The following is a 13157-nucleotide window of genomic DNA, read 5'->3' as shown; positions in this document are numbered from 1 at the left end:
ACGTATTAATATTGAGATATTGACCATCTTAATATTTTGTTTTGCTATACCTCGTTTAGCCATCATTTTTATTTGATTTCCTATCACCGAGCTGTTCTAAATTCAGTAACATTTAGTAATCACTAGTTACTAGATTCCAGAAAACCTAGTGTCCTAGCAAATTAGTTATCGGTGTAAAATAAGATACATTAACATTCAATATCAGTCATAATTTTCTATGTTAAATCTTTGCAGCTCAACAGTTAATTTTGATTAACTTTTGCTATCTGTATACCGTTTTCGTTTTTCTGTATACTAAAGGAAGCGTTCACCTGCCTTGGAAACATCTGCTATTTTATCTGTCAGTCTTTTTACAAAATCCCTCGGTCCTGCAATTAACGAATCAGTAAACCAGATACTAGATGCAATGGTAGCATCTGGTTTGAATCAACCTTTAATTGCTTCTTTTAAAATGATTGCTATGCATATCCCTCGATTACGTAAAGAAATTCAGGTGAGATTATTTTTGCCTCTTTATCATGGTTATTTTCTATTTCTATAATTATTAACAATGAAAAACGTTTCAGTGTATTCTTCTTTGCATTTCATGATCTGGGTTGTCCTAAATAAATTTGCACCTCATTTACTTAAGCTGTACATTCGTATATATAGTTATCTGGGAAATATATGTCTATTACTTACTTACTTACTTACGCCTGTTACTCCCAATGGAGCATAGGCCGCCGACCAGCATTCTCCAACCCACTCTGTCCTGGGCCTTCTTTTCTAGTTCCATCCAATTCTTGTTCATTTTTCTCATTTCTGTCTCCATTTCCCGGCCTAATGTGTTCTTTGGTCTTCCTCTTCTCCTTTGGCCTTGAGGATTCCATGTGAGGGCTTGTCTTGTGACGCGGTTGGGTGCTTTCCTCAATGTGTGTCCTATCCACTTCCAGCGCTTCTTCCTGATTTCTTCCACCACTGGGATCTGGTTTGTTCTCTCCAACAGTACGTTGTTGCTAATAGTGTCTGGCCAACTGATCCGAAGTATTTTGCGTAGACAACTGTTAATAAACACCTGTATTTTCTGGATCAGTCAGTCAGTCAGCTACAACGTAGGACCAGGCACATATGTGCATCGGTCCAGGTTGCCATACCGCATCAGCACAACAAGATGAGCACCGGATTCACAGCAGTGGTTAGGTCAAAGGTGGTAATATATGAGAGAAAGATTGCATATAGAGATATAGTACAAGAAGAAAGAATCGGTTCGTAGAAAGAAAGATATGAAGTGATTTTAATCTCTTAGTTTAAGGGAAGACAGGGAGTGTATACACCGACGCCATTGTGATCGATTCTGAGCCATGTCACCAAGAGTCTCCAACCGTTGGTTACGAAAGTCACGCAGACCCCAACCAAGTAGTCTGCATCTACCAACGTGGCTCAGACCAGAAGTTAGTGTCTTCAAGCACTGATGCCACGTTTTGGTTTGGCCGCCCCTAACTTTCTTCCAACCATCTCCAATACCGGATAGCATTGCATGTCGTGGTAGTCGGTGTTCAGGCATACGTAACACGTGGCCCAACCATCTCAGTCGATGAAGATTCATAACCTCATCAACTGATTTACCATCATTCCCTAATACCCTGCGTCTAACCTCACTATTACTTACCCTGTGATCCCATCAGACGCCAACAATATTTCTAAGGCATCTGTGGTCAAATACTAGTAGCTTACGAGTGTCTTCTACTCTTAATGGCCATGATTCGCTGCCGTAAAGTAAAACAGAACGAACTGCCGTGCAGTATACTCGTCCTTTTATTGATAGACGGATATCTCGCCTTCGCCACAGGTGACGTAAGTTGGCAAAAGCCAAACGAGCTTTTCGAATCCGTGCTGAGATTTCGTCAGACACCAACCCATTAGGGCTGATCAGACTTCCAAGATAAGTGAAGTTGCCAACGCGTTCGACTACTTCACTCCCTATCCTTAGTTCAGGTGTTGACGCAGACCAGTCCTGAAGCAACAACTTGCATTTAGAGGGAGAGAAGCGCATTCCAAACATTCTGGCATTGTTGCTTAGTGCTACCAAAAGACTCTGCATTTTGTCAGCGTCTTCACCAAACAGGACTATGTCATCTGCGTATTCTAAGTCGATAAGTGGACCTCCTGGATGGAGATCAATACCCGAGAATTCAGTCGACGAGAAAGTTATTTCCATCAGTAGATCTATGATGAAGTTAAACAAAAATGGGGAAAGTGGACAGCCTTGATGGACACCACTTGAGGTTGCAAAAGTAGATAACAGTTCGCCATAAGCTCTGACTCGACTAGTAGTGTTCGAGTAAAGAGCCTTCACAAGGTTTATGTACTCCTGTGGTACGCCTTTCAATGACAGACACTGCCACAGAATCTCGCGGTCTACCGAGTCAAATGCTGCTTTTAAGTTGAGAAAGACCACCATTGTCGGACGCCGATAAGTATGCCTGTGTTCTAGAATCTGATTAATGGTGAATATGTGGTCGATGCAGCCACGACCAGGTCTGAAGCCAGCTTGAGTCTCTCGTGTTTGCAGTTCACGAGTCTTAGTTAGGCGTCTGATAATTATCGAAGCTAGTATTTTAGATATTATATTAGTTAAACTAATCCCTCTGTGGCTGTCACAGGATGATTTTGACCCTTTCTTATATATTGGGACAATCAGTGATTGTGACCAGTTAGATGGGATAACGTCTAACTCCCAGATCCTAGCTAAAATATTAGTCAACCTAATCGCTAAAATTGGACCACCGTCCTTAAAGACCTCTGGAGCCAGTCCATCTGGACCAGCTGCTCTTCCTCGCTTCAGATTAACTATAGCCTTTTCAACTTCAGCAAGAGTTGGGGGACCTACTTCAATGTTCCATTCACACTGTCTGGGAATGGTGGGTAGTTGTAGAGTAGCTGAAGGCCAGTTGAACTGTTCTCTGAAATGTTCCGCCCATCGTTCTAAACGTCTGGACTGACAGCAGATGAGGGTGTCGTCTTTTTCCGAAATAGTCTGACTTACACTTGACTTATTAATTCCAGTTTCTTTTATTAGTCTGTTAAGCTGTCTTGTGTTCCCTATAGTCGCCGCCTTTTCCATCTCTTTTGCTTTCATTGCCCACCACTGCTCACGGTCGTTTCTTAGACTTTTTCTTAACCTAGATCTGATTTGTTGTCGCTCTTCATCATGTTCGGAACCTGATGGGACTAGTTTGCGAGAATCCATCAGTGTAATAGACTTCGAAGAAATCCACTGGTTCTTTGTAACCCTGTGGTTTAAATCACTGATAGATGTCACTGCTGTTTCCACAGCTGTTTGTATGGCTTTCCAAGCAACAACTGGGTCAACCTCGTCTTCAGAACTACCTAATCGTGACCTCAGTTGTTCCTGGAACCTACCGACCGTTGTTGCTACCTTGACGTGGTGATCGGGCTTGCCTATCGTGATGAAGCAACCGAGCTATACTGGCTGGAACAACCGTTCCTCAAGGTCCTACCATGTCAGACAGGTCGGTTGAAGAGCGGTAAGACTAAAAGCAACAAACCCAAGGTCCGAAGGCGAAGTCGTACTGCTGACTGTACAGAGGTGTGACAGCAGTAAGGTGTTTCCTTCAGACAACCAGCATGACAGCGATGCTGCCTTCCCACAAGGAGGGCTGGGGTTAGAAAAGGTCGACCCTAAAAATGCACACCTCACCTTACCTCACGGATTTCCGTCTCCGGCGGTAAGGCCCTTTGAAGAACGGAGCTAACACGTCAAAAACCTCCCACGAAAAGGCCGTGCGCGACCGGCCTCAAGTAGTTGTCCCTTGGGCACTGCGGTCACGCTCTCAGGTCACTGAGACCACCTCTAATCCAGTTTCCTTTTCAGGTACCTCCAGAAGAACCCTTCCTCGGTGTGGGCAACCGGGAAGTGATAACCGCCCTCATACCTCTAACAGCACTCGAGACCACTGTATTTTCTGGATGATGACTTTCGTAGTTCTCCAGGTTTCTGCCCCATACAGTAGAACTGTCTTGACATTTGTATTGAAAATCCTGACCTTGGTGTTGGTTGACAGACAGTTGTTTTGAGTTCCAGATGTTCCTCAGTTGTAAATATGCTGCTCTTGCTTTGCCGATCCGCGCCTTCACATCTGCATCAGATCCACCCTGTTCATCAATGATGCTGCCCAAATATGTAAAGGTTTTTACATCTTCCAAATCTTCTCCGTCAATTGTGATTGGATCAGTGCATTCTGTGTTGCATCGGAGAATCCTGCTTTTCCCTTTGTGTATATTGAGACCTACTGCTGCTGAGGCTGCTGCCACACTGTTCGTCTTCTCCTGCATTTGTTGTTGCGTTTGGGATAGAAGGGCCAGATCATCTGCGAAGTCTTGATCGTCCAACTGCATCCTAGATGTCCATTGTATCCCGTGCTTCCCTTCAGATGTTGACGTCTTCATGATCCAGTCGATCACCAGGAGAAAGAGAAAGGGTGAGAGTAAGCAACCTTGCCTGACACCGGTCTTTACCTCGAACGAGTTTGTCAACTATCCTCCATGCACAATTTTGCAGTTTAATCCATCATAGGAATTCCGTATGATATTGACTATCTTCTGAGGCACACCGTAGTGTCGAAGAAGTTTCCATAGTGTTGTTCTGTCCACGCTGTCAAATGCCTTTTCGTAGTCAATGAAGTTGATGTAGAGTGATGAATTCCATTCAATTGATTGTTCCACAATGATCCGTAGAGTTGCAATTTGGTCTGTACACGATCTATCCTTACGGAATCCTGCCTGTTGGTCACGAAGTTGGGCGTCTACGCAGTCCTTCATCCTGTTTAACAATACCCTGTTGAAGACTTTTCCCGGTATTGAGAGAAGAGTGATGCCCCTGTAGTTATCACAGTTGCTGAGATCGCCTTTCTTCGGTATTTTGATCAGAAGTCCTTCTTTCCAGTCTGTTGGTACTTGTTCCTCATCCCAAATCTTATTGAAGAGAATGTGGAGTATCCTTGCAGTTGCCACTACGCCTGCTTTTAGTGCCTCTGCTGGAATTTTGTCTGGTCCTGCTGCTTTGCCACTTGATTTGCCTGATGGCCATGCTGATTTCTTCAATTGTTGGTGGGCCAACATTGATTGGGAGGTCCGTGAGTGCTGCTTCGATATTGGGTGGGTTCAGTGGAGCTGGTCGATTCAAGAGTTCTTTGAAGTGTTCTACCCACCTGTTTTGTTGCTCTTCAATGTTGGTGATTACCTTGCCTTCCTTGCTTTTTACTGGTCGTTCTGGTTTGCGGCGATTTCCAGAGAGTTTCTTTGTCGTGTCATACAATTGTCTCATGTTTCTTTCTCTTGCAGCCTTTTCCGCCGTCGTTGCTAAATCTTCCACATATTTACGTTTGTCGGTTCTGATGCTCCTCTTCACTTGTTTGTTTACTTCTGTGTATTCAGCTTGTGCCTTGGCTTTCTCTGCTCTTGTTCGACTGGTATTGATTGCTGCCTTCTTGTTCCTCCTTTCTTGAATCTTATCCAGTGTATCAGCCGTGACCCATTCCTTGTGATGGTGCTTCTTGTGACCCAGGACCTCATGACATGTTGAAGTGATTGCCTCTTTGATCCCCTTCCAGTTGCTTTCCACAGTAGTTCCTTCTCCATTGAGTAGATCATGAAAGGCCTGGAACTTGTTGCTGAGGTCTATCTTGAATTTGTTGAGTTTGTTAGTATCCTTAAGAAAGGCCGTATTGAACTTTTGTGATATTGTCCGCCCCATTGTCCAGTACTTCTCGAGTTTCAATTTCATCTTGGCGACCAGCAAGTGATGATCTGATGCTATATCAGCTCCTCTCTTTGTTCTCACGTCCTCTATAGTTCTCCTGAACGTTTTGTTGATGCAAATATGGTCGATTTGGTTTTGTGTATAGTGATCCGGTGAAGTCCATGTGGTTTTGTGTATGCGTTTATGTGGGAATATGGTGCCGCCAATGACCAGCTTATTGAAGGCACATAGGTTTGCAAATCTCTCACCATTTTCGTTCCTTTCTCCCAGTCCGTGTCGTCCCATGATGTCTTCATATCCAGTGTTGTCCATTCCAACCTTGGCGTTGAAATCTCCCATCAGAATGGTCAGGTCCTTTTTTGGGCACTTCTCGACGATTGACTGCAGCCTATCGTAGAATTGATCTTAAGCGTCTTCGTTGTAGTCGTTGGTAGGTGCATAGCATCGGATGATATTCATTGTAATGCCCACTTCTTTTGTTTTGAAGGAAGCTTTGATGATCCTTGGTCCATGAGATTCCCATCCTATAAGTGCATTTTGTGCTTGCTTGGACAGCATCAATGCAACTCCTTGTGTATGTGGAGCGTTTTCTTCTTCATGGCCGGAGTATAACAGGAGTTCTCCTGAAGTTAGCCGTTGTTGTCCAACTTGCGTCCAATGTGTTTCACTGATCCCAAGCACCTCTAGGTTGTATCTCCTCGTTTCTGCAGCAATTTGGAAGGCTCTCCCGGTCTCCCACATTGTACGAGTATTCCATGTACCTAAATAAATGTTCGCTCTGGTTGTCAGAAGGGGCATCGGCCTCGTAACTTCCGAAGGAATTCGGCTTTCATCATGAGGCGTCATAGTTCTTCTAAATGAAGACCTTCTGACTCCCAGGGCAGAGTTTGAAAGGTTTGAATAATTTTTTCTGGTTAGCGTTTTTTAGCGAGTTAGTTTTCTACGGGATGGTGACGCTAACCTCATGCCCAACCCTCCTCCTTTATCCGGGCTTGGGACCGGCAGTAGCCCCCGGAGGGAGTTCAGGCGGAGTTAAATAATATATGTCTATAGGAGGATAAAAAAGATTGCATCATAAATTGATGCGAGACTAAATAACAAATGAGGTTGCGTGCTAATCAAGAGTTGAGAAAGAAGACCACCTTAATTATTTATAGTTTATTATTATCAAAAGGGGTTTTGTGGAGATTTTAGTAATTTTATAATTGAATTCATGAGTCATGAATGCTTAAGCGTTCGCGCGAAAGACTGATAGGTCTTGGGTACGGATCTCGCGGGGCGCGATCGTGGATGCACACTGCTGAGGAGTCTCATACTAGGATGAAACGGCCGTCCAGTGCTTCCAGGTTTTCCATGGTGATCTAACTTCAATTGACTCATGAATTCAACTATAGTTTATTAGTTTGCCTGAATACTTTACATTACAAGCGCCAAATTTACTGACTATCCACGGCATAATTAGATATACTTGACCTAATTATTCATCTAACTTCTGTTCATGACTTCATGAAGCCTTGAATACTTTTGATGTTATTACTGTTTGACCAAACCCTATACATACTACCTGCTTGGGGTACGAGTCATTATCGTAACTGGTGGTTAGAAACTTTGAATGATATGGCTCAAAATCGTTTGCAATAGCGTGTGGAAACTTGAACCAATGAATACATGTGCTACGTTCTACATTGCGACTGACTGACCTCTACTAATATTCATGTCATTTATAATGAAATGTTTGGCAGATACTATTATTGCATAATATTTCCAATTGACTGGGCTGATAATTGAAGTACTTTTCATTGGTTGTATTAGCGGGGCGTAGATTGGATTAAAGCATGCTCGACGCACGATTGCATTGGTACACGCTGATTGACTAATTGTTATCCAGTCAGCACTAGTCGATACTTGGAGGACACTAGAATCTTCTCATGTAAAAACTATAAATATAACAACGTTTTTCATATTGTGCTTCTTACTTCCATCTAACCTTGTTACTTGGAATATTATCTCTTTTCTGTTCAACCGTGTTCTGATTTGGAGACTTGTCGAGTGAATTGGTGTCCAAGAATACTACGCAATATGAATAGTTGGGTTGTAATAAGAGAGAATTATAACCGATTGGGACGGAAACGGTGATGTACGACTGTCGTAGTCTTTCCTGAACTTATTTTGGTTTGTTACAAAGTAATTAACAAACGAAATGAGATTTAAATAAATAACTTTATCTTCGGTTTGCTCAAACGAATAATTAAACTGCGGTTGCTACACTTTGGTATAAAGATAACATTGAAGTTCTAATTTATTTATGTTATATAGATGCTGAATAACTGTATTGTTGGATGTTTGAATGTAATTGGATATTTTTAAGTTTCATAATTCTTAACACTCATCAGCAAATCGTATTCGCATCTCTGGAGAAGTCTTGTTCTTTTAGATAACATTTAACCACTCAATTTATTCTCTGAATAATTGACTTACACTGAGTTGTGAAATACGAGGAATTTAATTTTCTGTTTATTGGGATAATATAAATATATTGTTATTTTCTTGCCGTTCAGTAAGAATGACAGCAAAATACGTGATTGAATCGTTCACAATTGCGACCACATTGTATTCTTTCATCGATAAACGTTTGTATGATATCAAGCTATTATTCATCAACAAACCTGTCTATCTAGTAACCAGAGTTAGGATTTATTAAATATATTTTATTTGACTTATTACTGGTACTACGGAATTAGAGTTGTATACCATTTAACCACATTTTGAGTGGTTTATTATCAATCAAGAAACTCTTAGAGTGTAATTTTTCCAAGTTTTATGTATCTGTATGACATGCATGTTTTTGTCTGTGATCAAATATCACATTTGTCTGTAACTAGCAAACTTAATCAACCAACACTTAATCCCTTTTTTAATTGATGTAGGATTGTCTGCTAAACAACATCAGTTTAGTTTTAATGAATAATAGTGGAGGTAGCTTCAGTCACCTTCATTCATATATAACAAATACTGCTAGTGGGGATAGCACTGTATCAACTCTATCTTTTTTTCCGAATCTAATAAATCTTGTCGGCGGAACTATTCATAGTGGAAGTTCTGGAACAAATGTGCCTACTTTAAGTTCAAATAATACATGTTCTTCCGCGTTGGCTGTAGGTGCTAATACAGTGAGTTCCAGTACAAGTGCTTTTCCATTGTCCTCTGCAACACGTTTTGTTTTTGGACCGTCCACAAAAAGTCATAGTTCAAAGCAGACTAGTTCTACAGGATTAAATGCTACTGGGTCTGAGTTTACTCATGTAGCTATTCCTGGAGGATTTTCAGCCTCTGGAGAATTATCTACAGATGTAGCAGTTGTGGCTTTGGCATTGAAAACTCTTGGGAGTTTCAATTTTGATGGTAAATGGAGTATTATCGTAACTTTTCTATTTCTTGTACCATTGTAGTTAATATTAACGTAAATCCTTTTCTGACCCATGGTAATCATTTTCCTGACCAAATTACTATTTGTTCAATGTTTTTAGACAACAGATCTACGTTGAGTATTGTTATACGAATATTTCTGTTGTGCTTGATATCTTCGGAAGCACCAATTTACACGTTTTTGTAGAACAATCAGTTTTGGTCGTTTGAATAAATCAAAATATGTAGTTTTCATTATTACTTTATGGGAATATGTTGAATTAATGCTCAAACTGTCAATCACTGTACTAGAATCATATTAATCAGTTCAATAAAGTCAAATTGGAAAGTTAGTTTTTTGTAATACATTCACAGCATGGTTTATCAGAGCTCATTTGTAGGTCGATTAGAAACGGTCGTAATCTCTAAGATTCCCCCAAACAGGATGGTGATCGCAGTTTAAAGATAATTTAGATGGTCCTTTTCTCCAAAAAGGCCAAAATAATTTTCAGGAAATTCAATCAGTTAGCCTTTACTACAGTGATAAACATTTGGATAATAGTTGAACTCATAATTTGCTACTTCATAAATCGATCATTGTCTATATTCGTTGACTCTCTGTCTATTCATATTCAAAGACTACTTTTGTTTTGTTATTATGAAAAAATGATGACGCAGGTCATACTTTGGCACATTTTGTTCGACATATTTGTGAGAATTTTATATCAATTGGTACATGCGAAGTAAAAGAAATCCGTTTGGAAGCGGTTAAAACGTGTGCTCATCTAATGATTCCTTGGCTCAAGGTTAGTTAATTAGTTCATAACTAATGATTTCATATTTTGTGTACTAATAATGGTCTTTTCTAACTTGCTTTATAGATATTTAATCTCTAAGCATCAGCTGATATTGTACAGTATTGATACTCTAAGAAGAAATTGATGATAAGTGGAAAAAACTGCAATTGGTCATCGAGCTCAACTCGATGAGGTTGTAAACGATATGTTTAGGAAATATAACTGATATAACTAAGAGTTTATTCCATGAATAATATGATATAACCCCCAGTCTTCCTCAAAGCTGAGCTAAAAACTGTTAACATCCTTCAATGGAAAATTAGAAAAAGCTAATGAATGTCTAGATTTTTCTTGAATGAATTACTATAGATATTCGATTCCTTGCTAAGCTCAAGCACTATGAAAAACCAAATCAACTGTACCTTGAAGATAAAAAGTCCACTTTGTGAAAACTTGCAAAAGGTGTCAGTGTGAAAATCCTACTTAGACTCATTCGGAAAAAAGCCACAATGAACGTTGCGCCAGTGATCCGTTAGATAATGCGTACAATTTATTCTAATCTTCATTACATATCTACCTTGGCGTTACATTTTCGTTGATGCTAAGATTAGATAAACTAAGCGGTTAAAGATAGCCAAACTATGACGTTAGTTTATGATCTGTTTTCCTACTGATCTAAGCTCTGTAAAAAGTAGTCTGCTTTTTGGTTCAGGTCCATGCAATTACTATCCATTTTATAAGATATCTTGTGTTCGTATATTTCTACTTTAGACTATGTCTCTTTGTTTTTAGTCCACTGAAACACAACAATGGTATGCTCGACCAGCTTTGAATACGGTTGCTGACGTTTTAAATAAGTTGCTGACTGTAGGAATAAGTGATCCAGGTAAGTGTATTATTTGTCGTTTTCGAAATGTTTAATATTTGATATGACCGAATTTTGGTAGTACTAGTCATCCACTATGGTACTAACATAGACTAATTGATTAATTCTAAGAAATCTTGCACTGGAGAATATCAAAACTTAAGTATTGGTAAAATGCATGGAATTCAAGTTCACTTGTAATCTACTATCCTATTGTCTAGTTGCCACAATCAACAATCCCAATCTACCATGAAATTAAATTTATCTACAGTCTCAAATAATGTAATATTCAATTATTTTGTCTTCCTATTCCTTATCCTTGTTGATTTTAATGTCTTGCCAACTTTTTTTGATTGACTCTTTCTGAACTGTTCGGAGTATAAAAAGTCAAGTCAGTTTATCTTTATCCAAGGTTGCCCCCAAATGCCCTGGTACGGCCAAGAGTGGGGAGAGTCCGCTCTCCCTCTCGAAATGCTGTCACATGGCCACGCGTATATAACCTCTGCCAGGGAAGTCCTACTCATTGCCTTCTTGTGGCGGGGATGTTGTTTACGAAATCGAGAGGACGAAAAGCGAATGTCCGGCGCTTTAACCAGGTTGATGGATACTGAGAGTCGACCTAGGGGAGTTGGAAAACCCTGATTCCAAACCAATGGTGCACATGACCTCCAGTATCCTGCGGGAACAAATGGCGTATGAACCAATCGTTGGTCACCGGCTTCCATGGGACTGCATCTCCTTACGATGCTCCAGTGCCTTGTGCATCAGACCTTCATGTCGAAGGCTCCGGGTGTGGCTCCCTAAGAAAACCACCTGCTTCGGTCTGGGCACCCGAGCAGTATCACAGCCCTCACACATATCAGATGAGATTTGTGTGGCCCATATGTATTTGGTGCCCCCTTGTGCCAGTATTTTTGTGTTCAAATAAATAAATATCCTAGGTTACAAGTAGTTGTAGCCATTTTTCTGTCTGAAGTAAAATAAACATATGTCCTGTTATTTTACACTACTTTAAATAAATATCTCAAAGTTTTTGCCTTTTGTATTGCTTTTTAATTAATATCAATAACTTTTGATAGTCTCCCACCAATAAATGACCATAATTAATTTAATTAGCATGTAAAAATACCTTTTATTGTTTACTTTTCAAACTTACAATGTTATCAATCTAACTTTCATTAAATTTCCCTATCCTTTAAATTAACCTAAATATTTTCCACTTTTTTTGCACTGCCCACATGTCTACTCTTAATTTCAAGATAATAATACCTTATTTTCTGAATTGGAATCCTTATAACAGTTTTCATAATAAGCTGAATTTACAAGGATGGTTTATAAGTTAATGTAATTGACTCACTAAATACCAGGTCCAAACTCTTCATTCACTTTAGTTTATTAGTATCACTAGTCTTCATGTAAATTGAGTACATAAATCTTTGCTTGGTAAATTAATTACATTACCTAGTTAAACTAATGATTAATCAATTAATGCAAGTCAAACAATTGATACGTTTAACAAGTAATGTATGTTTATGTCAGTGTATATGTGATGAGTGAAACTTGTTGATTGAAGTTAACATTAGTGTTTAATAGGTAACTGAACTTGATGCTATATACTAAGATTGTTTGCGCTGAGTTGCATTATTCATTGTGTTTTTAGTAATTACGAACTCTCTGAGTTGGACAACAGGTATTTCTGTTGTCCAGAACGATAGTGAAAAAGCTTTACAGTTTAATTATCTAGCTCCGTGAATGCAACGCCATTTCAAAATCATTCACTGTCGGATGGTCGATGTCATTTAATGTATAGATATATATTTGATAGGTTTACGAATGAAATTATTCATTGTATTCACTTGGTCTTATATAAGTTTGTTTTGTCGGGGAGTTTAACGTTTATTAGCATATTTTTTTATTTTAGATCCTGATGTTCGGCGTTGTGTATTCCTATCCTTTGATCAACGTTTCGATCTTCATTTAGCTCAATCAGATCACTTAAATTATCTTTTCTTGGCTTTGTACGATGAAGTTTTTGATATTCGCTGTTTGGTAATGCAACGTCTAGGTCGTTTATCGGATATTAATCCTGCATGCGTTCAACCTAATCTACGAAAAGTTTTGTTACATGTAAGTTACGTTTACCACATTATTCTTTCGTATTAAGTTGTTCACTGTAGGTAGACTTGAGTGCGATAGTTCATTTGTTTAAACTATGTGGGGTAGTCTTCCTCATTGACTACTTCATTCTTTGTTGGCTGAGCATCAGTGTATACGCGGGAGTTGAGAAACTCACTTTGAAAATTCTTGAAATCCCATGCAAAATAGCAGA

General features: G+C 39.5%; 1 protein-coding gene across 1 annotated transcript in view; it reads left to right on the top strand.

The window, feature by feature from the left end:
• Window positions 1–13157, top strand: part of MS3_00010782 (uncharacterized protein) — a gene marked incomplete at both ends in the record, with an annotated part of 69499 nt that overhangs the window by 13960 nt on the left and 42382 nt on the right. Inside the window, 5 exons of the mRNA XM_051219182.1 lie at window positions 301–493; window positions 8689–9163; window positions 9845–9972; window positions 10756–10849; window positions 12750–12955. Coding sequence (XP_051067816.1) covers window positions 301–493; window positions 8689–9163; window positions 9845–9972; window positions 10756–10849; window positions 12750–12955 — 1096 coding nt within the window. The remainder of the gene's footprint in view (window positions 1–300; window positions 494–8688; window positions 9164–9844; window positions 9973–10755; window positions 10850–12749; window positions 12956–13157) is intronic.

This window comes from Schistosoma haematobium, chromosome 2 (genome assembly GCF_000699445.3).
Source record: "Schistosoma haematobium chromosome 2, whole genome shotgun sequence".
Taxonomy (NCBI): Eukaryota; Metazoa; Platyhelminthes; class Trematoda; order Strigeidida; family Schistosomatidae; genus Schistosoma; species Schistosoma haematobium.
The sequence above is the reverse complement of the archived record's forward strand: the minus strand, read 5'-3'. Positions and strand labels throughout refer to the sequence as shown.